The sequence below is a fragment of the Gorilla gorilla genome, chromosome 14 (genome assembly GCF_029281585.2).
Source record: "Gorilla gorilla gorilla isolate KB3781 chromosome 14, NHGRI_mGorGor1-v2.1_pri, whole genome shotgun sequence".
NCBI classification, from domain to species: domain Eukaryota; kingdom Metazoa; phylum Chordata; class Mammalia; order Primates; family Hominidae; genus Gorilla; species Gorilla gorilla.
Window position 1 is genome coordinate 115,898,511 of NC_073238.2, and position 25,432 is coordinate 115,923,942.

The 25,432-nt window shown below is 37.2% G+C and overlaps 1 protein-coding gene across 7 annotated transcripts in view; it reads right to left on the reverse strand.

Moving 5' to 3' along the window:
• The window catches only part of NALCN (sodium leak channel, non-selective), a 363,332-nt gene that overhangs the window by 127,168 nt on the left and 210,732 nt on the right, over nucleotides 1–25,432 (reverse strand). For all 7 annotated transcript variants that reach the window (XM_031001413.3, XM_055359447.2, XM_055359450.2 and 4 more), the window contains exon 14: nucleotides 11,471–11,608. In XM_031001413.3, the coding sequence (XP_030857273.3) occupies nucleotides 11,471–11,608 (138 nt within the window). The remainder of the gene's footprint in view (nucleotides 1–11,470; nucleotides 11,609–25,432) is intronic.

Here is a 25,432-nt window from a genome sequence, read left to right on the forward strand (position 1 = left end):
CCTCTGCGTGGTCTTTGGCTTGGGCTGTTGTTGCCGCAACACATGTATTAGCTCTCAACTCAGGGAAAGGGCTGTCATTCCACTTGGAACTAACGGAGACTTGTTCTTGCGGGATATTCCGGGCCTCTCCACCGAGAACTCTCAGGCAGCTGCCCAACTCTGCCCTGGCTGCCCCTGGCCCATGTGGGGCCCCCAGCAAGGTTCTTTCCCCATCAGGTTCCTAGAAGAATTAGGGTCAAGTCTTGGATGTCAAAACACACCTGTGTGGGTACCAACACTGCCGATGCTCCCAAGTGAGGTGTGTGGGCATCTCCCACGGAAACACGCTTTGTCTCTCTCTCTCTGCATCTGTCTCTCTCATGCTCCATCCCAGAAATCAGTCTTATTTCTTCTCAGAAAGCAGAAACGTGAAAGAAAATTGGAGAGTAGATGGGAAGGGCGGCCACGCAAGTGTGAAGGAGGAGGACCAGAAATGATGCCCCATCATAAATTCACACATTTAGTTCTGTACCATTTTGAAGCATTTAGACTTGGAGAGCCCATCTGGGCACATGGGTCAGGGGGGCACTTTCTGAACACTACTTATTGAAGATTGTTAGACAATGACAGAGAGCCAAGGATGCTCTCCCAAGCCACGCAGATGCCAAGGAGAAGACTGATTTTGGAAAAGAGCTGTGAGGAACTCATTCCAGGTGGCGTGGTCAAGGCCCGGTGAGTAAGTCTGGCCAGAGTCTGGCTTCCAGGCAGAGGGTTTGGAGGCTGGAGAGGAAGGCAGGATGGACAGGCGTCTTGAGTGCCACAGAGGTCACGGATAAGAGAGGGAGGCTGGAATAATCACAAAGTGATGACATCAGTTTCTTTCTGCTAAATTTTTCCTTTTAAAAGTTCCGGGTTTTTTTGTGTGTGTGTTTTTGTTTTTAATGCATGTAATGCAGCAAGTTTAAACTGGCTCAGCTGGGCATGGTGACTCATGCCTGTAATCCTAGCAGTTTCGGAAGCTGAGGCAGGATTGCTTGACCCCAGGAATTTGAGACCAGCCTGGGCAACCCCGTCTCTCAAAAAAAAAAAAAAAAATTAGTCAGGCATGGTGGTGCATGCCTGTGGCCCCAGCTACTTGGGAGGAGGCTGAGGTGGGAGGATTTCTTGAGCCTGGGAGGTCGAGGCTGCAGTGAGCTGTGAATGTGCCACCGCACTCTAGGCCTGGATGGTAGAGCAAGTCCCTGTCTCCAAAAACTAAAAACAAAACAAAAAAATAAACTGGCTCACTGAAATAGTAACTAGACAAGGTTAAGTGCAGTTTGACAAAATGTTATTAGATATATAATGTTTTCTGGCCGGGCGCAGTGGCTCACGCCTGTAATCCCAGCACTTTGGGAGGCCAAGGCCGGCAGATCACGAGGTCAGGAGATCGAGACCATCCTGGCTAACATGGTGAAACCCCGTTTCTACTAAAAGTACAAAAAAATTAGCCAGGCGTGGTGGCGGGTGCCTGTAGTCCCAGCTACTCAGGAGGCTGAGGCAGGAGAATGGCGTGAACCCGGGAGGCGGAGCTTGCAGTGAGCCGAGATCGTGCCACTGCACTCCAGCCTGGGCAACAGAGCGAGACTCCATCTCAAAAAAAAAAAAAAAAGATATGTCATGTTTTCTTACATTGGTTAAACAAGAAACTGGTATATACTTTTTCCTTGGGATAAACAGAGAAAAGCCACCCTCAGAGCAGAAGGACAGAGAGAGCCACGGCATGCCAGCTGCACTGACTCCTCACGGCAGATGCGTTTGATATTTGCTGTGGATAGGAGAAGGCAAGACTCCTAAAGGAAGAGCTTTGGCTTCTCTGGGAAAACGCTGCGTGACTTCACAACAGGAAGGCCCAAACTTACAGAATTAGAACAAACTCTTGGGGAGGCAACAAATTTAAGAATAATATAATAAAGTTTGAAGTTTGCTTGAAAGTAGCATAAACCTAATTTTATTCAGCAAATATCTTTGTTTAGGCATCATTTTTCAATTAATTTGACAGTGGCATGACAAAAGCACAAACTTACAAAACAGAAACTGGTTCAAGATGTATGTGTGTGGTGGGGGGCTTGGGTTTCCGCCGAAGCCCTATTTGAATGTGGACTTTCAGATTGATCCTCATCAAACTGTCCCTGGCATGTAGGGCACTGTGATAAGGTGGCAACTGGCACTCCGGGTGAGAGATGACTGAAGTCTGACCCAAGGCTTTGGCTGTGTCTTTGCAATGGAAACAGAAGATTCAGGAGGTGCAGGGTGAGTCTGTAGCTGATTGCCAGGAGGTGAGAATGACTTTGCGGTTCTTTTCTCACAGACTCTAATAAGGTGACAATAACCACTGTGATAAAGGGTAGAAGTGAAGGAAGAATGGCAGCTTGGTGTCCATCATATTTAATTTATGTTATCAATGATACAGTATTTTCCTACAAACCCAGTGCAATGTGGATTTGGACTGAAAGAGCAGGTCGACCTGGGTGTCAGACACTTGCCAACACATGGTATGGAAAGTCATGGGAGTGGGTGACAAGCCCTCATTCTGAAAGGAAGAACCATTTTTCAGTTCTCTGAGTGTTCTCATTTGTTCTGTTTTTACAGAAAGCTGAGGTAATGCTCATTAGTAATCAGAACCCATTACAGCGATGTCTGCGTATTACCTTCAGCTAATGTTTACCTACACTGCCACATGTTGCTGTGCCAAAAGGTTTTTCTACAGCCACTAAATGTGATTTACAGGTTCATATTAAAACGGTATTGATGTAATAAAGGAATTTTACAGGGACTTGACACACTGAATCACAACAGTGTCATCATATGTATAAAACACTTTTACCTTTGTGCTTTGTTCTAAATTATGCAACTAATTTGCTTTGCATTATTTCTTAATATTTAGATTTATGTGATATTTCTATTGATTGATTGATTGATTGAGGCAGAGTCTCTCTCTGTTACCCAGGCTGGAGTGCAGTGGTGCGATCTCAGCTCACTGCAACCTCTACCTCCCGGGTTCAAGTGATTCTCTTGCTTCAGCCTCCGAAGTAGCTGGGATTTTAGGTGCCTGCCACCACACCAGGCTAATTTTTGTGTGTTTAGTAGACACAGGGTTTTACCATGTTGATCAGGCTGGTCTGGAATTCCTGACCTCAGGTGATCCACCCGCCTCGGCCTCCCAAAGTGCTGGGATTATAAGGGGAGCCACCACGCCTGGCCCGATATTTCAATTTATAATGCAGCAGGATATACTATGTCCCTATTTTTTTTTAATGATATAATTTCAGGGGAAAAAGGCTAATGACACCACCTTTCATCTCCTCTTGAACCCTGCTAAGTACATGTATGCTTTCAACACAGTGGTGTTTAGTTTGTACAATGCTGTAAAAAAGAAAGCCAAATATCTATTTTTTCATGCATTTACTATTTGGCACTTTTAACAGGTCTATAGCATTTGATGATATTAATATGCAACACAGCATTTGTTCTACTGTGTAATATACAGCTGATGTATGTATCCACTTTTTAATTTTATGATCGATATTGATACATTATGAATCAGTGATGTCAATGAAAAAGTGGAGAATAACAATGTATTTCAGATATCTAATTCTTTATTTCCCTCAGATTATAATGCCCATTGCTAAGGTATGTTTAGCATTGACAATGCATTCAGTGTGGAAAATGCCACATTATCAGGCCTGCTGAAGTCTGGGAAGTCTCTCTCAGAATATTTATGAATGACATATAGAATTTTGACCTTTCAGCTTAGTGGATTTCAAAAGCGTAATTTTCCAGGTTCAAACTGGTGCCTGGACCAGGGTCTCACAGGCGTTTGATTTCTCTAATATTCTTTATGATGCTCCTCTTTCTCTAATACCTCCTTTTCCTTTTTCTCCTCTGAAACAGCCCAGATTCACCTCAGTTAATGCTGTGGTAGTTATTTGCTCTGTTTAAGTTTTATACATGTGACCACAGATATATTTATTTTTTTTTCTATTTAACTACAATAAATTTCAGTCAAATTCAATAAATTACTGAAATAGTTAAATTTACAAGTATAATTATTTCTTCCAGTTTTGTTGTGATGCAGATCATTTTGTCTAACATAACATAGTTCTCATTCCCTCAGAATAAGACTTTTGGATTAGCATGATTCAAACAGCTGAAAAGTATGATTTATTTTTGCAAGAGGGCAGCCTTGTCATTCACAATGGATTTTCTGGTTGAAAACTTCTCTCCCTGTAGCAACATATCCTATTTTACATTCTCTCTGACTCTGCGGATAGCCATGACCTTACCCTATATAGCTTTCCCTTTTCATTTTTCTTTCTTTTTATAAAGTTTAATTTTATGATTTTTTCCTTTTATATAGCTTAAAGATGTCCCTTTAGCTGAAATTTCACCTTTAATCTTATTTTCTTCTTTGCTGTGAACTTTATTAATAATTTCTATCTTTAAATTATTTTCAAATATACACTAGAAACACAGCAGGAATCAATGTCCCACACTCTTGTGTTTTTCTTTTCCTTTTTACCATTTATAATCACCCTATCCTAAGCTGTCTTGCCGCCTGTGGTATGAAACAATTTCACTTTTTATATGGGTCAACAAAAAGTCAAATGTAATCAGCGCAGTGTAAAATGGGATAGGTTCAACACAGATGCACTTTTAAATGAATTCTATACAATCAAGTTATTTAATTTACACTTTGGAATGCCCATTTGTGTCAGCAAAATATGACTATTCTCAGCAAGCTGCCACTACCGAGGCAAAATCAAGAGATTGCTGTGTTAATTTCAGCACTTCAAAGGTAACAAAAAGACTACCCACAATGAACGCTTAATTACATTTTCTCTCTTTTCAGTATTCACAGCACAGGGCTTTCCTTTGAAACAGTAATAGACAGAAAAACATTGCAGGAAAAATGGAGTCTTTCAACTTGTTAGGTCTTCCATAGTCCTTATCCCCAAATCATTGGCAAAGGTGGGGAAAAAGATGAATTTAACAAGCATTCAATAAACTGCAATCAGTCAGGACAGAAATACAGAATACATACCTGGCGGAAGAGAGAGATGTTTGAAAGGGACAATACATGGAGGTTATGAATATGCATTTGCTATATACTTCAGCTTGATTTTCATTGTGGGCTGAAAATTGGTGCCCCCAGGGGTGATGAAATAGCCTGCTGTTCTTTATTCCAGAACAAGCTGCAACCACATTTTATTTTTCGCTGCTTGGCACATGCCTGTCCCTGGGAAGACTAAATCAGGAACTCACCAAGTTGTATGGCACCACTGTTCGGTGTGAACAAAAGACACATCAGAGCTTGTATGTTTACACAGACTACTTTTTTTTTCCCTTCTCACCCATTTGGGTTAAAATGCGTTGTAGCATTTTGTAAAAAGAAACATACAATTAAACAAAAATGCTCATTTTAAGGTAAGTTCAGCTCTAAAGACAGGCTTATGGAATATTTTAACTTGTGAAGTTTAGTTTTTAGGGGCATGCAATGTGTGTGTAACACAGACCTGTCACCCTCACGCATGTGTTTATATGTTAGCCCACAGACTATCTCCAGCTGTTTCACTGCCACTACTTTTGATATTTCTCATAAGGCAGATTGGGAACAACTGGGAAGCAGATGTTTATTGATCACATAGCAAGTAGCAATGTACACATGCCTCTCTTAACATTTGCATCTTTAGGCCTTGGAACCACTGGTTTTATTTGTTTGTTGGTTAGCCTGTCTGTGTTCGTTATTGCTAATTTCCAATTATTTGTAGCCCCTAAGAGGACATGAATTAAGCTCTTTCCCACTTTGGCCAGGACGTAGGTTAGTACCTGCACGTGGTAGTAGAGGTTCAGTAAAACTGTATCAAATCAAATTGAACTCACTTCATAAAGCCCATTACAGTAACTGTTAGTCTAAGGGTATAAAGGAAAAGAAAAACAACTGCTGATCATGTTTTAAGCAAATTTTTTTGTGAACTGGGGAAGTGACTTCAGTATTAGACTTTTTTGGGTAGTATAGAAGTGATAATCTTTGTTTTAATTTAGTTATATAGTGTTTCCTTTTATTAAATTATGTATCATTTAAAAAATACTTTAGAAATTTAAAAGTTCGAACAGTTTACCTTTTTTGTGTTAGACTTCATAATCAGATAAATCAAATAAATATTCTAAAGCTTGCAGTTTCTCATATAAATCTGAGAAAAATTGATTTGAGTTTTATTTAAACAGTATATTTTATCTAGCGTATGCTATATCTAACTAGTAAGTAGAGATGAGCTAAAGACTTAAAGGTGAAAAGCAAAAATTATAAACAATTAGAAGAAGACATAGTAAAATATTTGTATTACCTCAGGTGGGAAAGAATTCCTTATGCATGAGGTCAAAATAAATACAGACCATCAGTGAAAAGCCGATAGTTTTGACCTAATTTGATCATTCCACAATGTATACATGTATCAAAACATCACATTGTACCCCATAAATACAGTAGGCCCCCCCTTATCCACTGTCTCACTTTCTGTAGTTTCAGTTCCCTGTGGTCAGCCACAGCCTGAAAATATTAAGACATTTTGAAAAGGAGAGATGGAGACAGAGAGAGAATGCATATTCACATAACTTTTATTACAGTATATTGTCATAACTGTTCTATTTTGTTATTATTGTTAATTTCTTACTATGCCTCATTTATAAATTAAACTTTATCAAAGTTATGTATGTATAATAAAAAACATAGTATATATAGGGTTCTGTACTATCCATGGTTTCAGGTATCTACTGGGAATCTTGGAAAGTTTCCCTCGGGGACAAAGGAGGACTACTATATATACAATTATTATTTGTTAACTAAAAATGAAATAAAAATATATAGAATGTCAAAAGACATCACAGACAAACTGGAAGACAAAATACTGCCTAAGAGAGGATATTCGCAACACATGTAATAGTCAAGAGATTAATATCCAATAAATATCCAATAAATGAGTTAAGACAAATTAGTTTTTAGGAAAATAGGTAAAGCAAACAATTGAGTCACAAAAAAGATGGTCAATAAACGTAGTAAGAGGTGCTCCCTTATTAATAATTATGGAAATGCAAAAATGCAAGCCCAATTGATACCAGTGTTCACTCATAAGATTGCCAAAACCTCACATGTCAAACAATGTGACGTCTAAGTGAGAGTGTAAGAACACAGGAATTCTCAACTATTGCACTTGGGAGGGTAAATTAGCACAATTTATCTATAGAGCAGGAGTCCACAGTGTTTTCTTAAAGGTCCAGACAGTAAACATTTTAGACGTTGAGGGTCATGAGGCAATACTGAGGATATTATGTGGGTACTTGTATAACCACTAAATTATAGAAACCATTTTTAGCTCACAGGTTGTATAATACAGGTGGTGGGCTGGATTTGGTATCTGGGCTTGCAGGTCCCTGTTATAGAGCAATTTGGGCAGTACCTAAGACCTAAGCATTCTACTTTTGGACATATATCCTAGAGAAATTCACATAAGTGGGCATGATACATAAATGTATTGCAGCATTATAAAAGTACAACGTTGGAAAACAGCCTAAATAGCCATCAGAAAGGGAACTGATAAACAAATATGGCATATTCACAGTCTGCGGAGTACCATACGGCTCTCTATAACAATGATCAAATTAGCTTCATGTGGAGTAAGATAAAAAGATCTCAGAAAAAAATAGCCAGTGAAAAATTTAACTGCAGAATATATGTTGAGTTTGATACCATTTGTTCTAAAAATTGCTGCTACAAATAATTGATAAGGAGGGAAACACATGACCATGTATAACTTGGCCCCAGCATGGACTTATAGGGAGAGAAGTATGTATTACCAGACCACTCCCCTAGGGATGGCCATCAGTTGACTGGAGCAGTGCTTTGCAAACTAAGAAAACTTAATATTAATCTTCAGAATTTGGGGCATAAAATGTATTTAGATGGTAACCTTAAGTTGAAAATACTATATGTATACATATATATACACACACATATATACACATATATACACACGTATATACATATATACATACACATATATACACATATATACATATATACATATATACATACACATATATATACACACATATACACACATATATACACATATATACACACATATATACATATATACATACACATATATACATATATACACACACACACATATGTGTGTGTGTGTGTGTCTGTGTGTGTGTATATATATATATTTTTTTGAGATGGAGTTTCACTGTTGTTGCCCAGGCTGGGGTGCAATAGCATGATCTCGGCTCACTGCAACCCCCACCTCCCAGATTCAAGTGATTCTCCTGCCTCAGTATCCTGAGTAGCTGGGCTTACAGGTGCTCACCACCATGCCTGGCTAATATTTTGTATTTTTAGTAGAGATAGGGTTTCACCATGTTGGCCAGGCTGATCTTTAACTCCTGACCTCAGGTGATCCACCTGCCTCAGCCTCCCAAAGTGCTGGGATTACAGGCATGAGCCACCGTGCTGGCCCTAAATACTATATTTTTAATGGATGCATATATGTGTGGGAAACCTCTGCATTTCATTGATTTTAAGATGCACATTTACTTTCACCTTTTAAAAACTCTGAAGTAGGGATGCACCTTATCCTCTATGTGTATAGTTTAATTGTTTTTCTCTTTAGTGTTACACAAACTGAGTCTTCTACTGAATGACAGAATATTAAACTTAGTGAAATATGTTCTAAAAATTGGAAAATGAATTTATATTAAAATTATCATAGTCATTGCCTGGGAGAAGAGGTATAGGGAAGGAGAGAAAGAAGAAGAGTGGAAATTAATTCAGGAAGGGGCATAAATGATACCCTAATAAATGATACTTGTGTAAATTAAAAATATCTGAACAGCATATAAATTTAACATTTATTAATATATGGCTTTAAATGCACAAACCGTCTTATCTACATTTAAAGGGGCTCAGTGCTGGTGCTCTAAAACATCCTCAGAAATGCAGGGTTAACTCGCAGATACAGGACAACCTTGGAAACTGGGTGTATTGTGAATTATTATCCTCACTTTCCGATACAAACAACAGAGAGATCAGGGAAGTTATGTGAGTCTTCAGAAATCAGATATCGAGTGGCCAGCAGAGCTAGAACCTGAATCTGGATTTTTGCCCTCCAATTTCATAGTCTTGTACGACATTACATTTACCAAACTGTTCTCGTTAACATGTAGACTTCTGAATTCTCAATTGCCTTACAGACTTTTAAAAAGTGTGAATAAAAGAACAAGTTATTTCAATTTTCAGTTTTAACTTATAACTGTTGTTTGAAAATTGCAATAAAAAAGTTAGAACAGATGTTTTGGGTAGATACTTAAATCAGTAAGTGGAAAGAGTAGAATTAGAGATTGGTTTTCTTCTTGTGCTCTGTGGATTCCTAAAGCCTCAGGTGAACCCCAGGAATCCTTGGATGAACTTTAAGTGTTTTATAACCAGTGCCATATTTTAGCCCATAAAGAAGACTTAGATTGCCCAAGAAGGCTATATACCAGTTTTAATATTTTATTTTATTATATTAGTGACCCCAGTAGAATTTTCACTTGAAAAAATATTACTTTACTAAATAATTTAATAGGCTAGTTTTTTCTTCCAGCTTTCATTTTTTGTGTCTCTGATTTAAGAATCTAACATATATCTGAGCGTGAAACATTTTCAGTGAGGGAAGTAAACCATTTTGTTGCTTTATTAGGAAAACGATTAGGTTGATTACTATAAAATAATTAGATTGATATTCCCTGACATAGATGATTTCAATGAAATCTATCCTGCATTTAACCCACAATCAACAGTCTGAGCAATTCCATAGTTTTAGAGTAACTTAAACACAAGTAGCTTAATAAACTTAGCTGAATGCATAAATGATGTGTAAATGCATGCATGAATGAATAAATGGCACAGGCTTAAAGGTCCTGGAAGGGAAGATGCAAAGACCCCAGGGCTAAGTGTTGTGCAAACACCAGCACAGCCAGATTCAGCTTTGCAAGCCAGGCTTCCATTCCTATTGCACAATGTTCCTATCTTTCGTGAATGTTTTAAAAGTCAACTCCATGTATAAAAAGGCCAAAACTATGTCTATGTAGTTCTACTGTTTGAGCCCATGACTTCACACCATGTAACAATGAATTCTCATTAACTTTTTGGTGGACATGTCTTAGTTTTGAAAGCCTCTGTCTGTCTATAGCAAACACAACTTCTAAGTTACATCTAGTTTATCAAGGACTTATTTCATTCACAGATATTTAGAATTAAAACTGACCTTAGGGATTATATGTAATTTGTTTGATGTGAGTGATTCTTTGGCAGAAGTTTGATTTGACAAAGACATTTTTTCAGACAACTTTAAACTTCATTACCCAGGGAAGCAATAATAATTAGCTGCAAGACTAAGGGCCAAATCTAGATCAGACAGACCTGGGAACACTCTGGTCATATTTACATTCCATGTGACATCAGATAAATTACTAAACTCTTCTGAGTCTCAGTTTTATCATCTGTTAACTGGGAATACTATCTAATCGGGTGTTCCAAAGATTAGCAATAATATTGTAAGATATTTTGTAACTGTAAGACATATTGCCAAAAACAATAGTAGCAGTTGTATTTATTTCTTGTGTTCCTGATAAAGGGAAACATTTGAGTCCTCAACTTGGAACTTCTAACGTGATGTTAGAACTTAGGTTTGCTTCTTAAATATGAACAAATTTATTACATAGAGATGAGCATTTGGTATTACATTCCTTAGTAAGTCACAGGCTGCATTTCATAACATTTTTTCTTTGTTTTTAATGGAAGTATATTGAAGAGAAAAATCTGCTTGTGTGACAGAAGTCGGTTCTTACTGGACTTTGGTATTCAGTTTTCTTGTGCTTTTACAATATTTGCAGCAATGTGTTTTATTTTTTTCCATGTGTTTTTTTTCCAGTCGCACATAGCACAAAAACACTGTGCTGATTTCTAATTAACTGACTGCACCCTGAGGTCTATAGCTTCTGTCTTCAGTTTAATTACAGCTGTGAAGAGGACGCAGTGAAACTGAAGACAGCGTCTCTACATGAGAAAAAAAATAATAATGGAGTTCCGGTTTGATCCTGAGATCATCTAGGTGTGAATGCTTGGGGATACTTAAATTGGTATGTAAATGTGAGATTTTCATTTTGTTCTGTCTTGTTTTCCCTCTTGCAAACACTAGTACCTGATGGAGAAAATATCTAACTTAACAAATCAAGCAGTTCTTTGATGTGTAGAAACTTAGAATGGAAGGAGGGATCTCATCCAACCAGACTAGTCTGCATTAGTCCTTTGGCTCCCATTTTGAAATTGACAATAGGCCAAATATCTGTTGATGTTCATCCCATTATAAATTCCAAGATATAATTGAAAAAAAAATGCTGAACTCACCAGAGTGGCAAAAAGATGATAGAGAATGAAATAGATGGCAACCACGGGTGCCCACATATGTCCCACAGCATTTAGAGTTTGGTCCATTACGTCCACCCATCCTTCCTGGGTGAGGATCTGGAACATGGACATAAATGCCTAAGAGGAAAAGAACAAAGAACACACTAGCTTTAGGCTTGCATACAACCTCAAATTAGCATGTGATGTTTGAAGACTTTGATCTCAATATTATTGATTTTTATCTGAGCAGGGCAAGAACAGTCTTGATTCAACACATAGGAAAGATATGAGAATAAAGATCTTAAAAATGTGATATTTAACTATTTGATGTGGAATAAGAAAATAATTACCCTGAATTAAAATTAGTTTTGTTCGCAGTAAATGCTGTTGAGCAAATTAGAAACAAATTCAAGATCTTTGGTTTTTGCCGTTAATTTTTTTCCTTTCAGCAAGCTATCTAACATTTTCAACAGATTACTTTTTCTTTGTTCCTGCTGCTAAGAGAAACTTATTTTTATAGTGAATTACACTTGTCTAAGGTATATAAAGGCATATAATTTTATTTTTATGGTACCTTTCTATCATATTATTTTAGCTATCATATTAAAAATATGGGACTCTTTAAAAAAGAAATATTTCTAAGTGATATTGCCACACTGGACAGCTTGAAGACAAACACATTTTTCATGATTTAAAAAAAGTTTCAAGGCACAGGGTCAAGATCACGGAAGAAGCCAAGACCAAAAAAACAAACAAACAAACAAAAAAAGAAATAAAAAATAGAGCATTCCAACAAAGGCCAGCCAATCTAAAAATCTCATAAACTTTCTGCCAAGATCTTTGGCTAGTTTCATTCTTACATATTTTTCTAATTAAATATATGTGTATCTGTGAGTCTCCAACTCATGTATCCTATACACATTAGTAGTCAATAAATACTTTTTAATGAGACTACAATGATATCTGGAGCAAGTTGCCCCACTGGAGTCTAGTGACTCTTTAAAAATATCTTTATAGACTTCAGTATGATAAAGACATAAATTGAATTCTCAGATATTGGGATTCCAATAAATAAAGTCCAGGATAATGCAAAGATGGACTGAGACCAAGACAGAAACCCAGTTACACTGGGGGACCTAAAGATAGATCTAATCTGGTAAAGATCATTTAATCTGATTCCTTCTTTTTTTTTTTTTTTTTTTTTTTGAAGATAAGGAAAATGAGGCTCAAAGATGTTAAGTGATTATCCCAAAGTCACTCTATTAATTTCTGGCACTAATAGAAGTAGCACCCAGGCATTAGGACTCCAAAGTAAGTACTTTTCCAAATATTGCATCCTGCATTCAGTCAAGTCTACCCAGGATCTACCAGGCCTAATTACATAGTAATCTAAGTATAATTTTCACACTTGATCTTAGCCAAAAGGCTGAGAAGCGACCTAACTATAATTTCCTTCAGTAAGGATAACAAACTTTCTTAGAGGTACACTGTTCAAGGCCCAGAACACAGTCGACCTATTTGAAAAAGGAGCAATTAATTGTTAAATGAACCACGAACTAGAAGATAAGTTCTTCCACTTATCCTTTGTCCATGTGCAAAGTAATTATTTTTACCTTGAGTTGATTTTTCTATAATCGCATTACCTTATGAAGAAGTGTTTTGTTCATGAAAATATGAAGCATGTTGTTATTGATACTTGACCCCAGCATCACCAACGGCAATATACTATTTTTCTTGCCATGGTGCCCAAGAGACAGCCACTCTCTGCAAAAATTATTCCTTCTAAAATTGCTTTTGAGAATTTTTCAACACATCACTTATCCTTATAAGTATTTCAGAACTCATTTGAGGGCAATTATTTTTTTCCTGTATTTTTTTTCTCTTGAATATTTATTATATCCAAAGGTGAGGAACACGAATTCCAAAGATGATTCACATAAAAATATCAGATTGCTGTATTTTCTTCAATGAAGGTATCAGTGTGAAAACATATACATATCCTGGAGATTCAACAGCAATAGGTGAAGAGTCAAAATGCCTGCCAGTATAAAAGAAATTTCACTGGACATGGCTTTCTTTCCCCAAAAGTAGCAGGACAACTCATGATTAAGCCCAACAGATTTATTTTGGTATCTGGAGACTAAAAATGTAAGTGCACCTTTCAGCTGTCTTGGGCATGAACCAGCTGATGTTTTTTCATCTGTTGCATTACATTTGATCAACACAGTAGATGCTTGGGAACGTGGAGTTATGGGATTGTAATCTGTTGCTGTGAGATACGCGATGTGGGCAAGAGCACTGGGGTTATCCTCTTTTCATTTCAGAGTCTCAGGAGAAAAAAAATCTAATTTCCACACAGCTCAACCACCTGAAAGCTCACATTGTGAGATGCACTAAATTATATTTGCGAACAAAGCTTTCTGTGACAATGGGATCTGTGTGCTTATAGCTGCTGAAATGAATAAACCAATGAAAGGTAGTGCCAACAAATACTTCTATTAGAGGCTGAAAATTAACTTGTGTCCCGCTTGAAGGGTGCCTTATCAGTTTTGTGGAGATTTTTATCCAGAAATTTAAATTCAAATGGTAGTGTGCTTGAGATAGTGACTCAAGTGCACTTACTGACTTACATTGTCCATAGGGCCTGTGCTCTTTATTTATTCAAACAAGGATTAGTAGTGGTTACTAAAGGTTTGATGCATTGGGGATTGAGTGGAGTAAGACATAGTTTCTTCCCTTAAGAATTGTATAATTGAGAGGGGAAGAAAAAGATGAACAGGATCAATTCTCAAAAAGGAAGAATACTGGCTGGGCGTGATGGCTCACGCCTGTAATCCCAGCACTTTGGGAGGCCAAGGCGGGCAGATCACTTGAGGTCAGGAGTTCCAGACCAGCCTGGCCAACATGGTGAAACCCCGTCTCTACTAAAAATACAAAAATTAGCCAGGTGTGGTGATGGTCGCCTGTAATCCCAGCTACTAGGGAGGCTGAGGCAGAAGAATCGCTTGAACCTGGGAGGCGGAGGTTTCAGTGAGCTGAGATTGTGCCACTGCACTCCAGCCTGGACAACAGAGCGAGATCCCGTCTCAAAAAAGAAAAAAGAAAATAAAAAGAAAGGGAAGAATAGTAACTTTTGTGTGTAAGCAAAATATGGTTAAACTACTGACGGGCAACAGAGAAGAGCCAATTTAGTCCTCTTGGGTGAATCAAGAACAGTTTTGGGAAAATGAAGCAACTGACCTCAGTAATTCACAGGAGTAGAGTTTCAGTGAAAAGAAGGCAGAGAGGAAGTTGTTTCTCTGGACTACCTATTCGCATGTTATTCCATTTTTCTGCCCTGTTGACCATTTTATTTTCTTTATTGGTTTCCACCAACTCTTTACAAATAAGAAAACCCATCTTTTATCTGCCATGTATGTTCAGTGCATTTTCTCCTATACATTTCTTATATTTTTGCAAAGATCAGTTTTAAATTTCAGTGTGGTCTAATTTGTCATTCCTTTTAAGTGTTTTTATTTTGCTTAAAAAGACTTCTCTCACTGCATGATTAGACATAAATTTACCCGTGGTTTTATGCAGTAGTTTGACACTTTCCTTGCTTTATTATTTTAAACATGTTGAACCTGAATTGGCTGTTTAAATCAGTTTAAATCTGAAATTTATTTTGGTATAAGTAATGAGACTGGAATTTTTTGTTTTCACTTCTGATGGCGTTATGCCTATCTCTATTTAGGATTTCTTGATTTATCCACTTTAGACATAGACTTCTGCTATGATATGTGAAGATTTCATTCAGGCACAACATCACTCCCCACTTCCCTTAACCACTCCCAAATTTGTATGTAAATCTCGATTTCTTTTTCCATCAAACTAGAAAGACTTGACCCCTTCCAGTGTGAGATGAAGGTATTACCATTGCCACTTGTCAGGTCACCTCTTCTCTCTGCTTTCATTTTCCATCTCGTGTCATGTATACATTTATATCCTCAAGTTTGACAATATTTACATTTTGTTTTTCTATCATAATTGGGTCATCCGTGCTTCTCAGCAGGTTGATAATATGTTGATAGTCAATGTTTCCTATGAAAACATTGCTCACTCTTGGGCCAGGTAATGTTCTAAAATTATACTTCCCCCTCCAAGACTCTATTAGACAGTAAATGGTCAAGGTTAAATGGAACCTTCCTTACTTTCCATTAATTGCTCAGAATCTGGGCCAATTTAACTCACGTTATTTGAGCCATTGTTTTTTTAATACAATTTTTGGTTTGGTTTTGTTTTTGCTGAGATTTTCTGACTATTTCTCACATGTCTCATTGGGAAAATAAATATATTCTTTCTTTCTTCTATCTCAAGTAGCTTCCAGATTCTCACACATTACACTTATCATTTAGAATAAACCCTTCTTACTATCCTACGGATGTTCTTTCTTTAAACCATCAATTGCCCAGAAACCATTTGATTCTTACTCTCATAGATATTATTCTTGGGGTCCTCTCACTACCTGTTTTAATTTGAACTAATTTCTTTCTAGACTGGTTCCACAGTTGCCAAAATTTCCACTTTCAACATTATTATCTAGATCTTTTATTCTTTCTAATACAGGGGCAGAGAATTATTCCAGATATCTCATCCCACTCATTAGCGTCCTTTTTCAATTTATCAACGAGGTTTTCTTCTCTGTGTTTTACTGTTTCAGTATGAGGAGAGGGGTACAGGGAGAGAAGTATTAGCTGAGGCTGTGTATGGGCAATTATGCTTGAAATATCAGGCTTCAGATATTTCTTCAATTCAGGTAGATTCAGGAAATCTTTATTGCAACCAGAACTAATCAGTCCTAAGTGTTCACTTCCCCAAATTCACTGGCCTCTCTCCAGCCATCATTCCCACTCCACTGACTCCAGGTGAGGGATAAGTCAATGTCCTCCTGTTGGTTTTGGTTCTCTGTATGGGCGAATAGGACAACTCCTGGGGCTTTCAACACCCCTCTTTATCCTGAGCTTCCTGTACTCTTGAAGCTTCTGTTTTTGTCTCTTCATATTTTCATTACGCTACATTTTTGTAGCAGAATGGGAGATGATTCATTTTCAGAAGGTATGACATTTTGCCTTCACTCTCAAGCCTTCTCAGCTGAAAAAAATAAAAATGGTGAGATCTAGTGGATTATTTTGCCTCTGGAACAAGTGGCTTCTACACATGAGTGGTTCTTATCACTTTCCAGGGCTCCGCATAGCCCTTTGGCCACAGACTTCACAGATTGGGGAATTTGAGTATACGGTTTAGTTGTTTTTTCCAAGTTTATTTCTTCTTAACTTCTTCCGGAAGACAGTCTTAAGGGATGAGCCTAGAATATTCACGTTCTCTCTCATTCTCTTCTCCTCCTCCGCGACCCTTTCCTTTTCCTCCTCCTTCATCTTTCTCTTCTTTTCTTTCCTCCTAGCTGCTATTCAGAGAAAATGGCATGAAATTGTAGCTCTTCCTTACTGTGGTTATGCTGGTATAATTTTCTCAGGTCATTTTATTCATTTCCTTAGGTTTTATTGGCAGGGGAGTTGGGTAATTTTGCTCTATTTTGCTATTTTACCCCTCAAGTCCAAACCTATACATGTAAGTATGAGTAAACAACTGTGTTTACAAGTGCTATTTTGTTTGCTGCTAGTAACATTATCACATATTAAACATCACTATACAGGTCAATCACTGTTAATGCTGCAGATGCCTCCCTGCTGATAACTGCACCAGGGATGAGCAGTTTACTTGAGAATGGTCCAGTTTGCTATGAGGTGATCTGGAACAAGCAACTCTACCCTGCCAGGGAAGAAATAAGTAAATCAAAAGCATCTCTAGTGAATTTTAATGGGAAACTATGAAGAAAAGTCAGATTGCCAACAGTAGGCTCTGGAAGTGAACAAATGAATGGAGATCAGCCATGCAGTTGAGTGGGGCAACAAAAGGGAAATTACAAAGTCAAAGTTGCCAGCACATTGATGTTCCCAGGAATCAGTCTCTGCATGAACAGAATTTAAGTGGAAAAGAAAACATATTGAATAAACAGACTGCAATGATTTTCACCTAATGGAGAAGAAAGATTTTGAAAATAATTAGCTGAGTTCAGTTGTTGTTTCTAATTAGAGTGTATCATCTTCCTTGGATATATGAGAACAGGGTGAGAACCAGAGAGTACAGGGTGAAAGCACAACAGGAATGTATGAGGAACCTTATGCAAAAATTAATTCAAGATGGAATAAAGACTTAAATGTCAGACATAAAACCATAAAAACCCTAGAAGAAAATCTAGGCAATACCATTCAGGACATAGGCATGGGCAAAGACTTGATGTCTAAAACACCAAAAGCAATGGCAACAAAACCCAAAATTGACAAATGGGATCTAATTAAACTAAAGAGCTTGTGCACAGCAAAAGAAACTACCATCAGAGTGAACAGGCAACCTACAGAATGGGAGAAAATTTTTGCAATCTACTCATCTGACAAAGGGCTAATATCCAGAATCTACAATGAACTCAAACAAATTATAAGAAGAAAACAAACAACCCCATCAAAAAGCGGGCAAAGGATTTGAACAGACACTTCTCAAAAGAACACATTTATGCAGCCAACAGACACATGAAAAAATGCTCATCGTTACTGGCCATAAGAGAAATGCAAATCAAAACCATAATGAGATACTATCTCACACCAGTTAGAATGGCAATCATTAAAAAGTCAGGAAGCAACAGGTGCTGGAGAGGATGTGGAGAAATAGGAACACTTTTACACTGTTTGTGGGACTGTAAACTAGTTCAATCATTGTGGAAGTCAGTGTGGTGATTCCTCAGGGATCTAGAACTAGAATTACCATTTGACCCAGCCATCCCATTACTGGGTATATACTCACAGGATTATAAATCATTCTGCTATAAAGACACATGCATATGTATGTTTATTGTGGCACTATTCACAATAGCAAAGACTTGGAACCAACCCAAATGTCCAACAATTATAGACCGGATTAAGAAAATGTGGCACATATACACCGTGGAATACTATGCAGCCATAAAATTGATGAGTTCATGTCCTTTGTAGGGACATGGATGAAGCTGGAAACTATCATTCTCAGCAAACTATTGCAAGGACAAAAGTCAAACACCGCATGTTCTCGCTCATAGGTGGGAACTGAATAATGAGAACACATGGACACAGGAAGGGGAACATCACACACTGGGGCCTGTTGTGGGGTGGGGGAAGGCAGGAGGGATAGCATTAGGAGATATAGCTAATGTAAATGACAAGTTAATGGGTACAGCACACCAACATGGCATATATATACATATGTAACAAACCTGCACATTGTGCACATGTACCCTAAAATTTAAAGTATAATAAAAAAAAGAGTTGGAAAAAATAAATAAATAAATCATGCTGCTATAAAGACACATGCACACATATGTTTATTGTGGCACTATTCACAATAGCAAAGACTTGGAACCAACCCAAATGTCCAACAATTATGGACTGGATTAAGAAAATGTGGCACATATACACAGTGGAATACTATGCAGCCATAAAAAATGATGAGTTCATGTCCTTTGTAGGGACATGGATGAAGCTGGAAACCATCATTCTCAGCAAACTATCGCAAGGACAAAAAACCAAACACTGCATGTTCTCACTCATAGGTGGGAATTGAACAATGAGAACACTTGGACACAGGAAGGGGAACATCACACACTGGGGCCTGTTGTGGGGTGGGGGGGAGGGGAGGGATAGCATTAGGAGATATACCTAATGTAAATGACGAGTTAATGGGTGCAGCACACTAACATGGCACATGTATACATATGTAACAAAACTGCACGTTGTGCACATATACCCTAGAACTTAAAGTATAAATAAATATATATATATAGAAATGTCACAGGGATGCTCCGGGTGAAAACACAGAGAAAAGCAGTGAACAAGCATCTTTCAGTCACCAAAAGAGCCAGAGCACTGCACTACAGAGCCACAAAATCCAATGCCAGCCCTTTGCATGCTCCTTTGCTGGTTTCTCCTCAATTTCCTAACGTCTAAATGTTACAGAGCTCCAGTACTTGACCTCAGATCTTTTCTTATATCTCAATACTCACTACCTGCTTGATCTCATCCATTGTAATGCCTTCACATCCCCTGTATGTTCTGATGACTTCCACAGTTATATTTCCAGCCCCACCTCCAGAATCAACTCCACATTTTTACTTGGACAGATGTTAGATAACAGGAATCTCAAGTATTTGATGTCTCATATGAAACTCCTCATGCCCCACTTTCAAACCTGTTCTTTCTGCACTCCTTCCCAGCCAAGAAAATGGCAAATCTATTCTTCCAGTTATTCAGGCCAATGACCCTGAAGACATCTTTGGTTCATCTCATTTCCTCACATCCTACATCCAATCTTTCAGGAAATCCTGCTAAATCCAGCCTTAGTCCTTGCTTCCAGTTCTGCATTTGTCCCTGATCTTCCTTGATATTACTTCTAAAACAGATAACAGTTTTCCCCTAAATGCCCTCACACTTTGGTGCTGTATTTTCCGGTTATAAGTTGAGATTAAGAGCGTCGGATAAAAATAAGACCACCAAAGAGGGAAGAAAGGGGGATAAGCAAAAGTCTCCATAGCTTCTCTTTTGTTCCTAGCACCCCTTAAACATCAACATAGGTGGGCTAGGCCATGTTGACTACACCAGGCTTCCCACAGGGCCACTGAGGACCCATGCCATAGGGTCATGGCAGAGCCAGATCATCAATAGCAGAAGATCCTTTTCTCTCTCAAGCCCCAAGGACCCATTTCTGACCCTAAATATCTCTAATAGACTTCCTTAGTTAGGTGAAGGCAAAGCAAGGGTATTTTCCTATGCTGAAATAAACAGGCTGAAAAATCATGCAAAGGAGTTTTAAGCCCTTAAAAAATATCATGGATGACCTTTGAAATTTGATGATTCAATGCATATTTTGGTATTTTAGTATGTGTGGATATCAATTTAAGTTCAAACATAGTCAAATATTAAGAAAAAGTAGAATGGTTAAACATCTTGGGTTTTGGTCAAAATAGAGTAAGTAGAATACATAGTACCATCCCTTTGCTATATCCCAAGCACATAGATACGCTTTTGTGTGCATATAAATGCTTGAAAGTGTATACAATAAACCTGTAACTCTCAGGACTAGAATGGAAAGGACTAAGGAACTATGGAAGGGGTCTATACTATTTTTTTCTGACTTTTAAAAGAAATAGGTTTTTGAGATACAATTTGCATACCATAAAGTTCACCTTTTAAAGTGTACGATTAAGTGGGTTTTAGTTTATTCACATGGTTGTGCAACCATTACCACTATCTAATTTAAGAACATTCTCTTTATCCCCAAAAGAAGCTAAATACTTGTTAGCAGTCATTCCCCATTCCTCCCTCCCTCAGCCTTTGGAAATCAAAGACATCTACTTTCTGTCTCTATGGCTTTTTGTACTCTGGGTATTTTCTATAAATGGAATCACGCAATATGTGGCCAGGGGTCATCCATGTTGTAGTATGCATTGGAAATTCATTCCCTTTTGTTGCCAAATAATATTTTATTAATGGATATACTACATTTTATCTATTTATCAGTTGATATTTGGGTTGTTTCTACCTTTTGGCTATTATGAATAATGCTGTTATGAACATTTATATACAAGTTTTTGTGTAAACATATGTTTTGATAAATTACTTCTGACTTTTTTTTTCTTGTTTGTACTAAAATACATGTAAAATGTACATTTTTTCATTTAAAAATATATACACTAAAAAATGTTAAAATGTGGTGGGGAATACAACTCGTATCATCCACATATAACTTTGATTTTACAACATAACTTGTATCTACTTTTTAAATCTTTAACTGGTTTCAAGAACTCTTTCTCTATAAAAAAAGTTGCTTTCAAAATAAAATCCACTTGATGATTTATATAGTAGCTCAACCTTTTTATTGAGAGAGTCCCTGTTATGTCTTACTATAAGACAGCCCTAAAACAGAAGACTTGCCTTGATGGTATTCACGGAGTGCAAAAGTGACTTCTCTTCTGTTTTTAATTGCCTTAATGATTCATCTACTCAGTCTCCTTGTTTCTATTTTTCCCAAACAGCAATAATTAGTAGAATAGTTTTATCTTCAGAAAAACCCACTGACCTCATAATCCGTTAATATTTTGTTTTATAATTCCTTTGCTTTTATTTAAAACTTAATTCAGCTATTCAAAGCTACAGCAATATTTAGGATAATATTGATATACAGTAAATGCTGGTCGTACCTAATGTTGGGATTACATTTCTAAAAAGTATATTGGTTGGCAAAGTCATAACTGACGGGATGAAGATCTTGTGGAGAATTAGCGGTTAAGGAAAACCAGTGAAGATGACATGAAATGTATTTAACATCCTATGGTAAATAAAAGCTCCAGAAGCCACAACTTACTGTGGCTAAACTAAATTGTACCTAAATACACATAGTGTGGATTTGGAATTTGGAATATAAATATAGTACTGTTTGTTAGAGCCATTGACCATAGCTATTTCTTTATTTCAGATCCCTACAATTCAATCACACTCTTCCCAGTTCTTCAAATTCCATCTCTCTGTCTTTTTTTGTGAAACCCTCAGGAAAAATATCGATTCCTAGGTGAATCTGATACTCCATGGCTGCCCCTAGCCATCCAGCTGCCCTGTGGAGAGAGCTATATCCCAGGGAAATGGGTTCCCTCCTCACACAGCCTCCAAAGGGACTTCGACACTGCCAACAAAGCTCCTGCTCCCATTAGTACATGCCTATCAGCCAGGAGCTTTTCCAAGCTGCTCCCCCTGGTGTAACTTCAGCCACCTGCATCACTGCTCTCACTCTAAAGAGATCACCTTTCTAGAAGGAATGGCTGAGGGACTGCGTTTAAGATAGAGATTGAATCGCTGAGTATGCAGACCAGGATGCTCTGTAAGCCAGCAGATCAGTGAGGTCAACAACCAAGTACTCAGCCTCTGCTTTCACAGGGTCTGAGTCTAAGTCACCGACTTACTTAACGGCTTTGGGAAAAACATGCAGCCGTCCTGAGACCAGCCTTTCTCAAATATTCAATCCCATTGTCACTCGAAGATTGTTTTGAAAATCAAAATAACATATATGTGAATACTTTAAAAATAATAACGCATTATATAAAGAATAGTTTAAATAATAATTTTGAAATCTGCCTTAAAAATATTGTCCCAAGGAAAAGCAACTTCTATCACAGTGGTTAAATTCTGGAATTCCTATGTTTTCTTTTTTTTGAGACAGAGTTTCGCTCTTGTCGCTCAGGCTGGAGTGCAATGGCACGATCTTGGCTCACTGCAACCTCCACCTTCCAGGTTCAAACGATTCTCCTGCCTCAGTCTCCTAAGTAGCTGGGATTACAGGTGCCTACCACCACACCAGGCTGATTTTTGTATTTTTTAGTAGAGACGGGGTTTCACCATGTTGGCCAGGCTGGTCTTGAACTCCTGACCTCAGGTGATCTACGCACCTCAGCTTCCCAAAGTGCTGGGATTACAGGCGTGAGCCACTGTGCCCAGCCCAGAATTCCTGTGTATTCTTTATGACTTAAAATGTTTGGTCATATATGGTGTGATTCCATTTTTATAAAGCTCAAAAATTATAAAGGATAAACTATTTTTTTAAGGAATTTCTTTTAGATACATAATTTTGAAAGTTTGACAGTGTTTTCAAAGACATTATTTCCTTTCATCTTTGAAGTACACAATACATATCTTCCACCTATAAAGGTCTACTATTCTATAATCTATTGACTGATAATGACAGTCAATTGGAAAATTTTGTTTTTTTTTTACAATATACTTTCCAGTCTATTTTTCCAAGCCAGATCTTACCTATAAAAGTTAAACAAAGAGGCTACAGTGACTTCTTACTAACAGATGCTATGAATTGCCTTTTGGTGCTGTCAACTCATCAGGGTCTTCTACTGAATCAACAGTAAAAATTGCAGAGTTGGCAAATTGACTGAAAATAAGGAGGCAGGTAAATTAAGTGCTTTGCTCTATGTCATAAGTCATCACATGACTGGATGTTAAAACGAAATGGAACACTAACTGAATTTTGGTGTAGAGTCCTAGTCTGGGGAGTTTAATTATGAGTGACTTTTAAATGATAAAGATTTTGTAGCTATTTTTATACATATCTCTCTATGTATGAATGCTTTTGAAATTAGAGATCTGTTGAAGTCAATTACCTTTATGTTAATAGAACTTAGGCATTTAAAATATCACTATATCTGTAAAATAATTCCTTATTCCTTGTGATTTAGGAGGAAATAAAGTTGAAACTGGTGGTTTCAGTGAATTCTGTGACTGCCTTTTATGTTGGCAAGAAAGACCAAGTAGTTCTTTTTTCAAAATGAACCCACATTATTTATTTTGCTTTTACAATTCCCAAAATATGCTTGTTGCCAAGCATTCCACTTAAATGAATAAAGAGAGAGGAGAAAAAAACTGTTTATTGTTCAAATTTTAGATGACTAAGGAAAAGTCTTCTGAATCTAGACTAATGTAATTGGCCCTAAATGTCAAAATGAGCTTGAACATAATTAGAAGCAAAGCAGACATCAGAACATTATGCCCATTCCAGCAGCAAATTACTTTAAGTGGAGTCTACACTTAAATATAATTTCAAGAGTAAAAGAAAAAAAAATAACAGAAGCACTTTGGCAAAAACCAGCGAATCTTTTTGCTAGTTATGAAAATATATGTAGGTATGTCCAACTGTCTCTTTCCTTGGCTATGCTTGGGTTAACTTTTATGTATTATACCATAAATTACAACTGGACAAGGTCATGAATTTGTACTAGGATTTCATTGCAGCTAAGATGAAATGATATGAGAACAGGCACTGAACCAGGACTAGCATTTGTATGGTGCTTTGCAGTTCCCACAGCAGTTAATTGTCCATTATTTAATATAATCTTAGCAATGACCCTGTGAAGTGATTACTGTAGATATAATGGCCCCTACTGCAGATGGAGAGCTGAAGTACATAGGGTTTAAATCAAGAACTCCAGCTTACAGGTAGCAAATGGTGTTGCTCAGTATCCAGGCTGAGATCTCTTGACTTTGATTCCTGCTGTGCTCTTGGGTGTTACAGGTAAAAGACATTTAAGATCTAATAATTGCTGATCCCTTTCCATTATTAAAATTAATAAAACAAAGAACGTACATGCATATTCTCAGCAATATCTAAAAATTTTAATCCTCTTTTTTCCAGCACACCTATATTGCACTCCATGTAATGCTTGGCTGATTAATGAAAAATAGATATCCTCAGTATTTTTTACTCTTTGCTAAAATAAGCCCTACTGATTAACATTTTTACATATGAACACATAACCTTTTTATTTTTATGAAAATACAAAATTACAAAATATATTTTAATAATAAAAATATTTCAGTAATTTGAGACTTAAAGTTCCTGTATTAGAAATATTTATTTTAAGGAAAAATATCAAGATCAACTGAATGAACTTATATTTTACCCCTGACAATCTTTCTTGCAGAGCATGGTATTTTTAGTTGAAAGGTATACTTCCCACCAATTATGTTAAAATAATGTTGAACTGCAACCGTCTAGCTGACAACAAACAGCTGTGAAAATGAGACCTGGAGATTTATGCAAATAGGGGACTTTTGAATTAATGCTCTTCACAGAACAGATTGTCAAGTTTCTTGGAGTACTTATGACCTATTTCTTAATAAGAGATTTTGCTAATGTCAGCCATATTAAATTTTTATAAGTTAAATGCATTTCATTGTCAATCAAATATGTGCTATAAAATTGTACATGAAATTGATATTTTCATTTCAGTGCAATGATAATTTACTAATATATACAAAACAGTGCTTCGAAAAACCCAGATGT